General features: G+C 39.8%; 1 protein-coding gene across 1 annotated transcript in view; it reads left to right on the forward strand.

Annotated features, from left to right (window-relative positions):
• The window catches only part of DHX9 (DExH-box helicase 9), a 51,830-nt gene extending 41,421 nt beyond the window's left edge, over positions 1-10,409 (forward strand). Inside the window, exons 19-27 of the mRNA XM_065873680.1 lie at positions 877-1,029; positions 3,322-3,482; positions 4,306-4,417; positions 5,007-5,168; positions 5,283-5,410; positions 7,517-7,746; positions 7,920-8,035; positions 8,775-8,975; positions 10,112-10,409. Coding sequence (XP_065729752.1) covers positions 877-1,029; positions 3,322-3,482; positions 4,306-4,417; positions 5,007-5,168; positions 5,283-5,410; positions 7,517-7,746; positions 7,920-8,035; positions 8,775-8,975; positions 10,112-10,409 — 1,561 coding nt within the window. The remainder of the gene's footprint in view (positions 1-876; positions 1,030-3,321; positions 3,483-4,305; positions 4,418-5,006; positions 5,169-5,282; positions 5,411-7,516; positions 7,747-7,919; positions 8,036-8,774; positions 8,976-10,111) is intronic.
• Positions 10,410-17,300: the final 6,891 nt, after the last annotated feature.

The following is a 17,300-nucleotide window of genomic DNA, read 5'->3' on the forward strand; positions in this document are numbered from 1 at the left end:
TTGGTGTATAAAGATGTCCAATATTTAGCTCATGACAAGTGACCTATTTGTAGGACACTACTTAAGAATTAAGACTTCATATTTGGTATGAGATACCCTGGGAAATACACAGGGAGGCATTGTGTATAGGTAAAGTAATTACATGCTAATTGATAAACAGAGAGGACAAAAACGTCGAAACATTGTTCTGTCTAGCCAGTTTGTGCCTCATGTCTTCTCTCTGTAGCCCCTAAGCCTTTCCTGGCAATTGAAGAAGATTTGCCAGTGCCCACTTTAGGGAATGGTGAATAGCATGCCCCTCTTTTGTGCCAATCCCAGTCATTTAGTGCCAGCTGTCTATGTGTAACATTGACAAATTCTGAGGTTGCTTAGGCGTTCAAGAGGACCGTGCCAACACCACTTGGTGAGGTCATCAGAAGTGCTACATGTTCCAGTTTAGCACATAGCCTTTAGATCATAGATTGCCTAAAAGTTAAACTAAACTTGGGAATAGAGTTGGCTTTGGATAATTATCACTCACTTACCTGCACGTGCCAGATCCTGTTTAAGCGCTATATGTTCATTAATTCACATAATGTTCATAAATAAAAACACTGCAAGGTAGGTGGTAGTATTATACTCATTTTCAGATGAGGCACAGAAAGATTAGTAACTTGGCCGAGATCATCCAGCTGGTAAGTGGCACATGTATATTGTATTGCCTCCTAGCAGGTTGGCAGCCTGAAAGAGTGCAGAGTCAAATTCTTAGCGGTGCTGTTCACAGACAGACATCGCCAGTAGGCATGACTGGAAAGCGTCTGCCACTTAGTGGAAATGTAATAGTTATGTATTGATAGTACACGTGAGTTTTAGAATTAACTGCTCTTTCCTATTTAGGCAAAAAGTGAAGCTGTTCACTGCTCACAACAATATGACCAATTATGCTACAGTTTGGGCATCCAAAACAAACCTCGAGCAGCGGAAAGGACGAGCTGGCCGCGTACGGCCTGGCTTCTGCTTTCACCTCTGTAGCCGAGCTCGTTTTGAGAGGTAAGACCAATTCTTGAGTAAAGAATGAAGTTGGTTTTGGGGGGGCGGTTTTTTTTTAGCCTTTTACACACACACCCCTCCCCACACCTCTCTGCCCTTACATAAACTTAATGAACTCAGAACATAAGTGCTTCCAGTTAATTGGAGGAAACTTAGCTTAGGTAGTGAGATTGTGGTAAGGATGAAATCAGAAATTATCAATGGTGGCATGTTTGATAATAGTAATTAGTAAATTTACTATTTACTAATAACCTTTTAAAAGCATAACATGTTTTCCACACCACACATCTTTATCACTTTGGGATTACTGATATTTATGGAATGGTTAACTTTTCTGAAAAATAACTTCAAAATAACAATACTCTTGTATTTATAGACACCCTCCCCTACCCCCCCATTAGCACATCACCTCTGTCATATGATCCTCCTTATGTACCTGAGAAACAGAGGGCATTATTTAGGTAAGGAAGCCAAAGCTTAAGAAGCTTAGCTGACTTCTCCAGGACTGAAATCCAAGTCTGTTAATACGTTGTCCGTTTCCGTTTATACCACAGATCCTTTTGGAGAATGTTTGTGGATGAGACCAATTGGTTTAAAAAATACTTCTCTGGGGTGTCAGCTCACCGTCTTCTCAGTTTGCTAGCTTTCCAAATAAAGTCGTTATTCCTTGCCTCCCACCTCACCCCCCAATTTAAAAAATAAAAAAATAACTTCTCTCTGAATTATAGGCTTAAGTTATGTATTTAGTTGTATGTTTCTGGAAATCAGTGTGGTATACATTAGCTTTAACCAGTTGATAATAAAGGTAGAGTTAGGAGGTGTGTTTGTGTGTACCACAATGAAGAATTGTGGGACGGACTAATTTAGGTGACCAGATGTATATAGCACACTGAAGAAAGGTCAAAGCTTTGATTTGCTTTTATACTGGTAACATATGGCTCCCTAGTAATTACAAATGTTAGTTTATTTGAGCATCAGAAGTTGATGCAGGAGACTGGCTGCAACGTTTGGAAGACATTTAGTTCTTTTTAAAGGTTGGCTTGTCCCTTGACCTGAATAAACAAGTACTATACTCTAATATTAGAGTAAAACCAGCTCCGAATTAGTTAACAGCATGATTAGATCTGTAAGGGATTTTTGTTCTTTTCTCTGTAGGATGAGGAATAGATATGCTATATGCATCTATGTAAACCTGATTAAAGCTGATCTGGGTCTTACCAGCAATGTTGGAATTCACCTCTAAATGGTTCCTATGAATCTTCATTATAAATAGTTTATATAGAATAAGCCTGAATTGGAAACGTAGAGACTTGGATTTTATACTATTTGTGCCTAGTGTATCACATAATCTTAAACACTTACACTCTTTAGGCCTTTGTTTCCCCATTCTACAAAATGAGATTAAGTTACTTAACCTTTCTGTGTCTCTTTCCTCAGTTGAAAAAGGAAGGTAATACAATACTAATCCCGTAGGATTTGTGAATTAAGTGAGTCAGTAATGGAAAATACTGAGAACAATACTTGGCACGTAGTAAACTCTCAGTAAATGTTAGCTATTGTTATTATTGTTAATATTGATTTATATTAATAGTTTTTATTCTTAAAAATTTAAAGGGTTAGATAATCTGTAAGATCCTTTCCGGTGGCACTAAATTTATACAGACCAGGAAGTAGGGGAAGAGGTAGCAGGGAGATATTAAAATTAGCCTGCATCTCCCACAGAAGGTCTTGCTACCATTTTTTTTTTTTTTCTTTTTTTTGCGGTACGCGGGCCTTTCACTGCTGTGGCCTCTCCTGTTGCGGAGCACAGGCCCCGGACGCGCAGGCTCAGCGGCCACGGCTTACAGGCCCAGCCGCTCTGCGGCATGTGGGATCTTCCCGGACCGGGGCGCGAACCCGTGTCCCCTGCATCAGCAGGCGGACTCTCAACCACTGTGCCACCAGGGAAGCCCCTTGCTACCATTTTTAAGCCATGTTTGTCAGCAGCCAGACCTGAAGAAGCCATGGGTGGGGGTAATAACATTAGAGATTTGGGATAATTTTTCATCCTCCTTCACTCAGCTGAAAGTGCCTTCAAGCTATAAGGGTGAAGTCGTAAGTCACTACTCAACCACTTAAGAGGGTCTTGTCCAGAGAGTCTTTGTAGTAAATATAAAACGTTCTTTTGTAATTGTAAAACGATGAGGGAAGGGCAGCTCTATATATTCCTGATTATCTCTCTGCGAAGTTTTTGTTAAATAAACGTTTGTGTACACAAGTGAAGATGGTTATTTTATGCTTATTTTCTCTTAGACTCGAAACCCACATGACCCCGGAGATGTTCCGAACACCATTGCATGAAATTGCTTTGAGCATAAAACTTCTGCGTCTGGGAGGAATTGGCCAGTTCCTGGCCAAGGCAATTGAACCTCCGCCTTTGGATGCTGTGATTGAAGCAGAGCACACACTTAGAGGTACCTACAAATACAGACCTGCCTAACACCTGCTAACTATACCATCTGTCTTGTCCTGGCAAGTAACACTTAACAAATGAGTCAAGAAGAGGATATAGTCCACAGGGCTGTGATAACAAAACTTCCGGTGTTGCTTAATGTACTTAGTGTGGTCAGTATATAAAATGAGCAGCATAAGGTAAGAAAAGGATGATGTGAGTCTTATTTGGGGGAAAAAAATGGAGAAAAGGCACGCGTTATCTCTTAACCAGTGGTTAATGATCAGAATGTGAATTATTCATGATACCCACAGTGTTTTATGTACATTTCATAGACCATCTATTTATATTTTATCACACTTACAGAAGCAATGTAGTATAGTGGAAAAAAATAAGGACGTTGGAGTCCAGGGGGATCTGAATTTGAATTTTGAATCTCGTGCTCACCTGCTGTATGAACTTCAGACTTTTATTCTCCAGATTTCATTTCTTTCTAGAAATTATCAACAGATGCTATCAGACTTGTTAGAGCATGTAGCTGTTTATGCTGCTATTACAGTTATTACTGTATTTATAGACTTCTCATGGACGGTACTCAGCTTTACAGCCTACAGGGCCTAATTCTAGTACCTTCTTCATGTTAGGTGCTCTAGAATTTGGTTTTGTTCTGTTTCTGAGTGAAGAGAATTGTTGGCTATGAGCATGGTGCTGGCAGTTGGCTTGACAGTTGAGGAAAACTTAAGTGCAGTATCTGAACCTTAATCTATAAACAGATGTTTCATCTTTGCCTAGATTAAAGGGGTGTTCATTACTGTTTCTGCTCACAAAGAAATATCTCCCCACAGAGCTTGATGCATTAGATACCAATGATGAGTTGACTCCTCTGGGACGAATCCTGGCTAAGCTCCCCATTGAGCCTCGTCTTGGCAAAATGATGATAATGGGGTGTATTTTCTAGTAAGTGCTTTGTTTTATTGCTGATAGTTAAATGGTAAAACAGTTTTAGAATTTTATCCCCCTCCCAATAAAAACAGGATGGGCTCGAATAGAAGAAAAAACTAAATATTCTTCAGTAGAGAAGTGGCATACTTTAGGTACTGAGAAAAGTGTGAAATGAGAAGAACAAACAGTCAATGGATGGACACCTGGGTCCAACTTTTTTGGGGAAAGAGCACAGACTTCTCAAAAGAGAAGTGCAGTTAAGTAGATTAAGTAGTTTTCCTTCAAAGAGAAAGATTAGGAAAACAGGTATATGTTATTAGAAGGTTTTGAAGATTAAGAAATTTTGTAAGATGAGGGAGAATGGGAAAGGAAAAATATAATACTTGGTCAGTTTATGGTAAATATGCTTCCATTAATATCAGAACTCATTTTTTCCCCTTTTTGCAGCTGTTAAGAGAGCAGCTGTAAAATTCTTTTTGTTCAGCCAGTTTCAGTGCTATTAAAGCAATATCATAGCCAATAAAGACTGACCCGCAGTTGACAGTACTGCCCAAGTTGCTGGAACAAGAATGTGATCTAGACTGAATTTTCCTGTCTGTTTCAGTGTGGGAGATGCTGTTTGTACCATCTCTGCTGCCACCTGCTTTCCGGAGCCTTTCATCAGTGAAGGAAAGCGACTGGGTTATATCCATCGAAATTTTGCTGGAAACAGATTTTCTGATCATGTGGCCCTTTTATCAGTATTCCAAGCTTGGGATGATGCTAGGTATGGGCTTGAAAGAGGAGAATTACAAGATTTGGGTGAACTGTCTGTAGTTTTGTAATCTGTATCTAGTTCTTTAGGCTTTGGGAATGACTCTTAACAACCTGTTTGTTTTAGAATGGGTGGAGAAGAAGCAGAGATACGTTTTTGTGAGCACAAAAGACTAAATATGGCTACACTTAGAATGACCTGGGAAGCCAAAGTTCAGCTCAAAGAGATTCTGATTAATTCTGGATTTCCAGAAGGTAAGAGTCTCACATTCTTAAGACACATCTGAAGTGACCTTAATGTAATACATGCACATTGACAGTGCAGTATATTTTAGCTTCAAACATTAGACCCTTTGCTTTTTCTATGTTCCTGGCTATTTCTTATTTCTTTGAACTCTGGTGATAATCAGTTTTTCATATTAATTCAGTCTTTTACAGGATGCAAAAGGTTATAATGTTCAAATTGTAATTTAGTACAGAGATGATTAATAGACCTTTTGAGAATTGTGCTACTTTGGGAGGACTTTTTGTGTTTACTAATTTTTATTGGAGTATAGTTGATTTACAGTGTTGTGTTAGTTTCTGCTGTACAGCAGAGTGAATCAGTTGTACACATACCCACTCTTTTAGATGGGAGGATTTTTTAAATCCATCCACTTGTGAAGAACACAGGTCTAGCTTTTAGCACCTTTTGAATGAACAGTTTGTTGAAATACCTCAAGTAGTGGTTTGTGAGGTGATTTATTAATTTGCCCATCTGTTCAGTTTTAGATGTGAAGTAAACTCTACTGTGTTAAATTTTAATTGGCTTTAAATAAGGTTTTAGTGGACAATTACAGAGGACTTTGATACGTGATATAGGAATAGTAATCCGGCTGTTCATTTCTTGTGTGAATTTGAACTATTGTACTTTTCTCCAGTTAGATTGAGACAGTTACTTCCTGAAACATTGAAAACTGGAACACATAAACAGAAACAGCTGTTTAGTTGAGAGACAGAAGGTAGTTGGGCAGTATCTAGATAACTAAAGTAATTCTCTTCTGTTGTAAACTGACTAAAATTTTTAATTTTTTTTTTAAGTGTATTTATTTTGGCTGTTTTGCGTCTTCGTTGCTGCACGCAGGCTTTCTCTAGTTGTGGCGAGCGGGGGCTACTCTTCTTTGCGGTGCATGGGCTTCTCATTGCGGTGGCTTCTCTTGTTGCGGAGCACAGGCTCTAGGCGCACGGACTTCAGTAGTTGTGGCTCGCGGGCTCTAGAGCGCAGGCTCAGTAGTTGTGACGCACGGGCTTAGTTGCTCTGTGGCATGTGCGATCTTCCCGGATCAGGGCTCGAACCCGTGTCCCCTGCATTGGCAGGCGGATTTTTTTTTTTATTTTAATGGCTGTGTTGGGTCTTCGTTTCTGTGCGAGGGCTTTCTCTAGTTGCAGTGGGCGGCGGGGGCCACTCTTCACCACGGTGCGCAGTCCTCTCACTGTTGTGGCCTCTCTTGTTGCGGAGCACAAGCTCCAGACGCGCAGGCTCAGTAGTTTTGTGGCTCACGGGCCTAGTTGCTCCGCGGCATGTGGGATCTTCCCAGACCAGGGCTCAAACCTGTGTCCCCTGCATTGGCAGGCAGATTCTCAACCACTGTGCCACCAGGGAAGCCCAAGCAGGCGGATTCTTAACCATTGTGCCACCAGGGATTTCCCAATTCGTAGCTTTTTAATCAAAATCAAAGGAAAAGAGAAAAACATTTTTGTGTGATAGACCCTTCACAACAGTCCTGAGATGCATATATTACTACCCCATTTTATAGATGAGGAAACTGACACAGAAGCTTAAGTTACATGTCCAGACTCAATTAGGAAGTTTATAAGACTAGGATTCAAGTTTTTTAGAACAAAGTGTATCCGCTCTCTTACCATCGTACTTTCCATGTGCCTAAAGCATAGTTTGGGTGAAGATGTCCACCACCTTCTAGTGGGTTCCTCTTAAGTTGTCACTCCATTTTCTGTAGAAGGAACAGCTTTTTAAAAACAGCATATGGAACACTGTGGTCATATCAGTCTAGCTCTTATTCTGAGAGTAGATGGTTATTGGGGTTTTTTTAAAAATAGTTACTCCAAGCTTATATTTTATTGAGTCTATAAGAGAATACAGACATTTTAATTTTCTTATTGTGGCTACTCAGCAGAATTTCTCTTGCATTTCATCTGAGTGCAAGAGTTCTGAGAAGAGAGGAAGTTAGACAGGTTATTTGAAAAAGGAGGGTGGAGGAGGAGTTAATTCTTCTAATTGTCATCTAATTCTGGTAAATACATGCAATGTGAGGATTAGCCAGAGACCTGATTTTTTTTTTTTAATCTCCTTCCTCTTAACAGAGTGTTTATTGACACAAGTGTTTACTAACACTGGACCAGACAATAATCTGGATGTTGTTATCTCTCTCCTGGCCTTTGGCGTGTACCCCAATGTGTGCTATCATAAGGAAAAGAGAAAGATTCTCACCACTGAAGGGCGTAATGCGCTTATCCACAAGTCATCTGTTAATTGTCCTTTTAGCAGCCAAGACATGAAGTACCCATCTCCCTTCTTTGTTTTTGGTGAAAAGGTAAGAAAAGATTAGTTTAGAAAAGTTTACATTTAAAATCCAAATTATCTTATTAATGTGCAGTGGGAACATGAGTTTTAATTTTCAAAGCATAGTTCATTATCATTATATATGGTAGTTGATTGACAGTTGGAATGTCAACTATTTCCTCTTGCCTCTTTCTCTGTCTTCAGATTCGAACCCGGGCCATCTCTGCTAAAGGCATGACCTTAGTCACCCCCTTGCAGCTGCTTCTCTTTGCCTCCAAGAAAGTCCAGTCTGATGGACAGATTGTGCTTGTAGATGACTGGTATGGATTTTCATATGTGAACTCAACTGAATTCTTAAATTGAAATGTAATGGGATTCAGCTGCTAATCTAACTTAATTTGTGAAACATGGCAAAATTTGATGGCACAAGTGAGATGCTTTATAACACTGTCTTTTCTTGGCGAGTAGTATATCTTAGGAGTATGGTTCATAGTTGGTAGTAAAGTCAAGTCTTAAATTGACTGTACCAGCAGAAGCAGATGCTTTAGGCATTGGAGCCGCATCCACTACCATGAATACTACGCTAAGGAATTAGAGTCTGATTGGAGCTTGGGCACTTCTTTTTTCTGTATACTTTATAGTACTTAGAGACTAGTGGTGAGTGGGTAGTAAGCACTTGGCAGAAATTGATAGAATATAACGAATGGTTAGTAGGCTCAGTCATATTCTTGAAAACTTGCAAAACTAACAATCTTAGTGTCTTATTTCATTCTTCTGTTGGAGGCCGAGTGATCTGTATGGTAAGAGTGTTTGGCTCGATAGACTTTGTGGTTCACAACTCCTGCCAATAGCTAGCAGCGAATTTCAAGAAGTTACCTTAGATTATTATTCTTCCTACCGTGTTTGCCTAATTCTGGGGCCATTACATTAGTTGAAAGTATTGGTACTTGGAAAGAAGTTAAATTTATCCCATCACTTGCCATGTGTGAAATTGAAAGATAATAGTCTTTTTCTATGTGTACCACGTCTCTCATTTTTAATCATTTTTCTCTATTTTAGGATCAGACTGCAAATATCTCATGAAGCTGCTGCCTGTATCACTGCTCTCCGGGCAGCCATGGAGGCTCTGGTTGTTGAAGTAACCAAGCAGCCTGATATCATCAGCCAGTTGGACCCCGTTAATGAACGTATGCTAAACACAATCCGCCAAATCTCTAGGCCCTCAGCTGCTGGTATCAACCTTATGATTGGCAGTACACGGTGAGTACCACAGTAACTTCTCTTTGAACTAAGCAGAGTACAGTAATCTTATACTGGCCTAAAATTCCCACTGTTAGTTAATAGAGGCCTTGTTATTTGAGTTACAGTTCTAGACAAATGCTGAATATGAAGTCTAGTTCTGGTTAGCACACTCAGAAAAAAGGGTGTTACTTTTGTGTTAATGATTTATTACACCAGTGCGTGCTAGAGATAGAAGGAGATCTTTAAAGTACATATAGAGCCCAGGATAGGTCACATGACAGGAAAGTGAAAGACCCCAGACAGTCCTCTTCTCAGTACTGCTTTGCCATCTCCAAAGAAAAAATGATGAGGTGTTAAATTCATTCTTCAAATGAAAAGCATCAGGTTTATCTTAGGGAAATACAAGAACATAGCTATCTAAAAGTAAAGAAGTATGAAGTTTCTCTTAATTCTTAAAATGTTTTATCTGCTTCAGTTTTTTTCACCTTCAGAAAGTTTCTTTGCCCACAGCTTTTTCTTTGGAAATACTTGATGCCTGCAGGCAGAACAGCAGTACAGTCAACTCCCATATAGTCTCTTAGGTTTCACTCATTGTCAGCATTTTGTGACACTTGCTTTCATATAAATGTTACACACTTCTTTTGCTTAATCGTTTGTGATTAAGTTGCATTTTACGTCAGTATGCTTCATGTATCTTTTGAGAACATAGCATAAACAATACTAGTTCACACCCCAAAAATGTGTTACAATAACACGATCTAATATACAACCATTAAAAGTTTTTTAGTCACTCAAAAATATTCTTTAATCTCCCCAAGATTCGCTTACTGCGTTTGGTTATAAACTGTTATCTTAATGTATAGAAGTGCTGTGTGCTTTATGGATTCTGGCTTCTCGTTTTGCCTATAACTGAGTTAACTACTTCTTTAAACTAATGAAACATAGTACTTAGGGTGTGCCACACTGTGTTAAGTGCTTTTCTGATATTAACTCATTTTAATATTTAACCTCTCTGATGTATTCAGTATTTGTGCCTTTGGCTTCATTCCCTTTATGCATTAAATTTTTGAATGTGACTGAATGTTTATATTTTGTGACTAGTTGAGAAGTACTAAGGATGCTTTGCTAAAGTGGTGGTTTTGTGCTCTTGCTAGGTATGGAGATGGTCCACGTCCTCCCAAGATGGCTCGATATGACAATGGAAGTGGATATAGAAGGGGAGGTTCAAGTTATGGCGGTGGAGGCTATGGGGGTGGTGGAGGCTACGGTGGCAGTGGCTATGGGGCTGGCTCCAGCTCCTACCGGGGAGGCTACAGAGGGACTTCCCGAGGTGGCTATGGAGGTGGCCCAGGGGGAGGCTACAGAGGGTCTGGGGGGTCCCAGCGAGGAGCTGGCAGAGGGGGCTATGGGAGCGGCTACTTTGGACAAGGAAGAGGAGGCGGTGGCTATTAAAGCTTGCGAGTGTCAGTGCCTGTGCACAGACAGGTAAAATAATGCATGCTGCCCATTTTCCCAAGTTGTTTATGTGCTGCCAATAAGTAAACCCATTTTTCACCCGTTCTGTGGTTTGTCGTAGTTTAAGGAAACTAAACATTTAGGTATATTGGTGATTTTGTTTATATTATGTAAAATATCATGCTCTATTATAAAAGTACTACAGTTTGTATTTTTTCTTTAAGGAGTAAAGATTTGCCTTTAAAGTTAACTTGATATTTTCTTGACTTTAGTTTAATACAATAGAAATAAAATATTACATTGAATACTGGCCATGTAGTTAATTATTGATCTTATATACACATTAGAAAAATTTTACAATGGCACTTAATTACATCTGTTAGTTTTAAACATCAGAGGAAAAACTGTACTTCGTTTCACAAGTACACCAATTGATGTTATTTACTTACAGTAGTTAGAGTAAATAACCTTGAAATGCAGTTGTTATTCTTGCAGTAAATATGGCCAGTACACAATTGACATGGGCCTCTGTATCTGAATAAAACTTTTGACCTAGCTTTGTCTTTGAAAAATCTAAGACCAAGGTCAGCGTTCTCTTTTCTTAAGTTAGTTTCCAGTGTAAAAATTATTTTAAAATTTTAAGCAAAATTAAAAATTAATCTACGTAACCCTTGAATAAAGATTATATTTAGGAAAAGAAGCTTCACCAGTGCATAAAGTTTAGATATTTGACAAGTTACTCTACATTAACATGTATTTCAAAGGATATTTGTTAAGCTAGTCTATTTTAGTGGAGATGTTTATACGCTTATAACACTTTATAAGTTTCCAATGAATTTTCACATTTCTAATTTCATAATAGCACAGTATAGTAGAGATTACAAAGTTTTTGGATGAGACAGAACTGAGCTCACGTCTTAATGCTGCTGACACATGAATGACCTTGGGCAACTTATATTTTGTGTTAATGTCATTTTCAAAATCCTCTTCTCGTGATACATATGTTCTTTAGATCACCTTTAGCAGTTACTGTTGATAAGCTGATTAGTCCAGTTTAGAGACTCTCAAATCTGTATCTCCAACTGAGATGTTCTTTCTGAGCATCCAGACCTTGGTAAACAACTACTTACTGGACATACATTTCTGTCCAGAAATTTTTAAAAAGTACTTTACAAACTGAAGAAAACCCCCTAACTCATCCTAAGCTCTATACTCTGTTCACTGTTCAAATGGTTTTTCTTTGTTTAAACGCAGATAGGAGTTTCTGCCACAGATAGGAGTTTCTGCCAAAGCCATAAATATCACCACATCTAGTCAATTCTTCTTCCAGAACACCTTCCAGTTGTGATATTCTAAACTAGCTGCCTCTGTTCTATTCAGGCTATCATTAACTTGGATGTACACTGATGCAGCCTCTTAACTGATCTTCTTGCTTATTTAGTTCTGCCTGTCTACATACAGTCCATTCTCCACACTACAGTTAGATTAACATTCCCATACAAATCTAAGGTCACCACTGCACCCCTCTTTGCATAAGCCAGTGGTTCCTATTGCCTTTGGAGTAAAGGCTAAGCTCCCTTCTTATGCCCTCACTCCTGCCCTACACTCAGTTCCATTTAGTAGCCACACCGAAGTTCTAGCCTCAATCAATGGCTTTCTTGTGTCCTTTGCACATGTTGTGAAAACTCCCATAAAAGGTATAAATTTAGTAATGCCTCACCTGACTGGTACGTATTCCTCCAACTTCAGCTAGAAATGGGAAATCAGAAATGGCCAAAAGGGATATCAAATTACATTTTCTGAAGCTTGAAAGAACCACTCAGGCAGGCATAGTTCTCAGAATTTAGCTAGAAACATAAGGCAGTTGCTATGCAGATTTCTAGAACTCTTCTCTTTGCAGCTGTGTCCTGTATTCTGCCCCACAAATTTTAACTACCCTCCTCAAACTCCAGTGTATTAACTCAGTGAGACTGCTCTCCTCTGCTTGTTCCTTTCTCGCTTTGTCATGATCCAGAGTGCCTCCGCACAAAGTCAGGGTGGTCTTAGGCTCATCGAATTTTCCCCCTTATTTTGGGGGTCACAGTTCTACATTGCCTGTTGTCCAATGTCTGAAAGCAGTTGACTCTCATAATATTTTGTTGTCATTTCAACAATCTTCACAGCATCTTCACCAACCAGGCGTAGATTCCATCTTAAGAAATCACTTTCTTTGCTCATCCCTAAGAAGCAACTCCTCTGTTCAAGTTTTATCATGAGATGGCAGCAATCCAGTCACATCTTCAGACCCCACTTCTAGTTCTCTTGCTGTTTTCACCGCAGCTGCAGTTACTTCCTCCACTGAAGTCTTGAAGCCTTCAAAGTCATCCATGAGGGTTGGAATGAACTTCTCCCAAACTCTATTAATGTTGATATTTTGGCCTCTTCCCATGAATCACAACTGTTTTTTTAATATATATATAAATTTATTTATTTTTTTGGCTGCGTTGGATCTTTGTTGCTATACGTGGGCTTTCTCCAGTTGTGGTGAGTGGGGGCTCCTCTTTGTTGTGGAGCACAGGCTCTAGGCTCACAGGCTTAAATAGTTGTGGTTTGCAGGCTCTAGAGCACAGGCTCAGTAGTTGTGGCGCACGGGCTTAGTTGTTCCGTGGCATGTGGGATTTTACAGGACCAGGGCTTGAACCCACGTCCCCTGCATTGGCAGGCGGACTCTTAACCACCGCGCCACTAGGGAAGTCCTACAAATGTTCTTAATGGCATCTAGATTGGTGAATCCTTTCCAGAAGGATATCAACTTATTTTGCGCAGATCCGTCAGACGAATCACTATCTGTAAGACTTGAAAGTTGAAATTACTCCTTGATCTGTGGTCTGGATAATGGATGTTGTGTTAGCAGACATGAAAACAATACTAACTTTCGCACATCTCCATCAGAGATCTTGGGTGCCCAGGTGCATTGTCAGTGAGCAGTAGTATTTTGAAAGGAATCTTTTTCTGAGCAGTAGGTCTCAAAACATTCAGTAGACCATTGTAAACAGATGTGCTATCATCCAGGCTTTGTTCTGTTTTGAAAGTAGATTTAGCATAATTGTTAAGGGCCCTAGGATTTGCAGAATGGTAGATGAGCATTGTCTTCAACTGCATTATCCCCTAACAGGAGAGTTAGTCCTTTGAAGCCACACATTGGCTCCTCCTCCAGCATCTTCCTCCAACATAAGGCTGTTCTGTCTACATTGAAAGTCTTGTTCAGCGTAGCCACCCTCATTATCTTAGCTAGACTTCTGGATAACTTGCTGCAGCTTCTATGTCAGCAGTTGCTGCTTCACCTCGCACTCTGACAGAGACTGCTGCTTTTCTTAAACCTCATGAACCAACCTCTGCTAGATTCAAACTTTTCTTTAGCTTTTCACCTCTCTCAATCTTCGTAGAATTGAAGAGAGTTAGAACCTTGCTGTTGATTAGGCTTTAGTTTGAGGGAATGTGGCTGGTTTGATCTTCTATCAAGACCAGTAAACTCTCCTTATCAGCAGTGAGGCTGTTTCACGCATTCACTGGAGTAGCACTTTTAATTTCCTTCAAGAACTTTATCTTGGGGCTTCCCTGGTGGCACAGTGATTAAGAATCCACCTGCCAATGCAGGGGACACGGATTCAAGCCCTAGTCCTGGAAGATCCCACATGCTGCGGAGCACCTAAGCCCCTGCGCCACAACTACTGAAGCCACTGCAATGAGAAGCTCACGCACTGCAATGAAGAGTAGCCCCCGCTCGCCGCAACTAAAGAAAGCTCATGCGCAGCAACAAAGACCCAGCGCAGCCAAAGATTAATTTTAAAAATTAAAAAAAAAAAAAAAAAGCCTTCCCAGGCTTCCGTGGTGGCGCAGTGGTTGAGAGTCCGCCTGCCGATGCAGGGGACACGGGTTCGTGCCCTGGCCCGGGAAGATCCCACATGCTGTGGAGCAGCTGGGCCCGTGAGCCATGGCCGCTGAGCCTGTGCGTCCGGAGCCTGTGCTCTGCAACGGGAGAGGCCACAGCAGTGAGAAGCCTGTGTACAAGAAAAAAAAAAAAAGCCCCTCCCATTGAATACACTCATATGTTAAGTAATCTATTTTAAAAAAGAACTTTACATTCACAACTTGGCTAACTGGCGCTGGAGGCCTAGCTTTCAGCCTCTTTTGGTTTTTGACATGCCTTGTTCGCTAAGCTTAATCATTTCTAGCTTTTGATTTAAAGTGAGACATGTGACTCTTCCTTTCACTTGAACACTTAGAGGCAGGCCATTTTAGGCTTATTAATTGCCCGCATGTCAATATTGTGTTTAAGAGAATAGGTTAGGCCCAAGGAGAAGGGAAAGAGAGGGGTATGGCCCATCAGTGGAGCATTTATCAGTTCAGTTATTGAACTCATTTATCAGTTCACCATCTTTTATGGGCATGGTTTTTGGTGCTCTAAAACAATTAGAATAGAAACATAAAGATCACTTATCACAGGTCTCCATAACAAAATAATAATGAAAAAGTTTGAAGTATTTCGCGGCTTACCAAAATGTGACACAGACATGAAGTGAGCAAATGCTTTTGGAAAATGATGGCAGTAGACTTGTTTGATGCGGATTTGCCACAAACCTTCAATTTGTATAAAACCCATCTGTGGAGTGTGTTAAAGCTAAGCGCAATGAAAGGTATGCCCACACCATTAAATCTCTGATTGAGGTCACCTGAATTTATCAGACTACTTTAGTGATAATTTAACTTTTAAGAAAAGAATCTATTTCCTAGGAACTAATTAGGGTGACCAGATGTTCCCAGTTTACCCAGACTGGTTTTCTGAGACATGGGAAATGCTAAAACAAAGTTGTAGGCAAACTAGGATGAGTTGGTCACATTAACCTTAATGGGGGAATCTTTCAGAAATTTCAAGACTTTGAAATTGCATATTTCTTTCAAACAAATTTAAGGTAAAGGCAACAAAGGATTTGGCTACGAATCCAGTATTTTAATGTTTCTCAACTGGTAAACCTGTATAATACTTTTCATGTTAATATGTAAAAAATGTGAAATATATACTTGGTGGTTATTTTTAATACTATAGTAATTTTAACTTAAATAATTGAAAATTTTAGCTCTTTTTAAAATAACAGGAAGCATAAGAGGCTTAGGTTAACCTGCTGACCTAAACAGAACCTAAGTTATAGGGCATTAGTAGTAGTACTAAGCATTTCCAAATTAAGCTAGTATTCTTATGATACCTGCCCATGGCTTCAGAATTTTATTAGGAAATAAAGTGAATTTAGCTTGTGTAACTGCAAAATCTGAAAAATATCAAAATTACCGAAAAACACATGGCATAATGTTTAGTATTAAAATAATGATATAAAGTTGCCTGAATTTTCTACGGAACAAATCAGTATTCTGTAGACAAAGCAACACATTTTGTTAAAAGCTGTTTTAGGCCTCGGTTGAGTAATAATAAAGAATATGTAAAAGGAAACTTAAATACTACCTAGTTCAGTTGGCTTAAGCTTTTGGTGACTGAGAGGCTCCTTTGAGAGTATGAAAGTTATGGACTCTCTCCGGCAAAGAGCGTGTACACAAAGTTTTTAACTTAAAATTTCAGGTAGTTCACAGACTCTTGGCGCCTGTACTTCAGTTTAAGAATGGCTGATTTGATTCAATCACTGAAAATATAGTATATTTGTATAATTTTCTCATTTTCTACTTTAATACTTTGGAAGAATTAGACCCCTGTCCTCAAGTTTATTGCTTTCTGATTATAACTGTTAAATCTATAAGGTAACATGCATCTTGGGTGTCTCACAAAGAATAGTAACTTGCTCCTATTTTTTTTTTTTTTTTTTTGGCCATGCCGGGCAGCATGTGGGATCTTAGTTCCCTGACCAGGGATTGAACCCATGCCCCCTGCAGTGGAAGCATAGATTCTTAACCACTGAACCACCAGGGAAGTGCTCCTATTATATTAGCAACTTTTCTGTACCTTGTGCTGCTGAGGAGTGCCTCAGTCCCTTGGTTTGTAGCCACCTGCCACTTTTCACTGCTTCTAATAAACTGACAAGAGGCTCTAGCATTATAGTTCCCATTCTTTTCTTCAATTGAGAGTTTACGATAGCTGCTACTGGCATTGCAGCAGAGCAAAGGAAATCTCCACTCCTACTGCCAGCTCCTTACAAAAAGGCAGAAAGGGGTTCTAATTCATCCCCTTTCATTCCACACCAAGGCCACTCTTCTAATCTTGATTTGTCCAGTCCTCACCTCCAGAATCCTAACATTTCCATCCCCAGCAACTGTGATGAAATATCCTTAAAAGTCCTAGATTGTAAATCTCATTTCAGTCTTTTGCATAAGCAGAGACCCATTGGTAGCATTCTTTTTAAACTGTTAGCAGTTATTACTTGGAATGCACAGCACAGTGGGGAATATAATGGTTACTAAGACCCAATGCCTATACTACAAAATTAGTGTCCAGTAGGCCAGCCAGATATGTGCACGAATGAGGACAGAGCAGAAATATGGAACCACCTCTAGGTTCTAAATTAGAATCTCTTATTTTTATACATCTTTGTTGGAGTATAATTGCCTCACAATGGTGTTAGTTTCTGTTGTACAACAAAGTGAATCAGCCATATGCATACATACATCCCCATATCCCATCCCTCTTGCATCTCCCTCCCACCCTCCCTATCCCACCCCTCTAGGTCATCGCAAATCACCGAGCTGATCTCCCTGTGCTATGCTGCTGCTTCCCACCAGCTATCTGTTTTACATGTGGTAGTGTGTATATGTCCATGCCACTCTCACTTCACCCCAGCTCCCCCCCACCCCGCACCCCCCACCCCCGTCCTCACAAGTCCATTCTCTACGTCTGCGTCTTTATTC

The sequence above is a fragment of the Phocoena phocoena genome, chromosome 1 (assembly GCF_963924675.1).
Source record: "Phocoena phocoena chromosome 1, mPhoPho1.1, whole genome shotgun sequence".
In the NCBI taxonomy this organism is placed as follows: domain Eukaryota; kingdom Metazoa; phylum Chordata; class Mammalia; order Artiodactyla; family Phocoenidae; genus Phocoena; species Phocoena phocoena.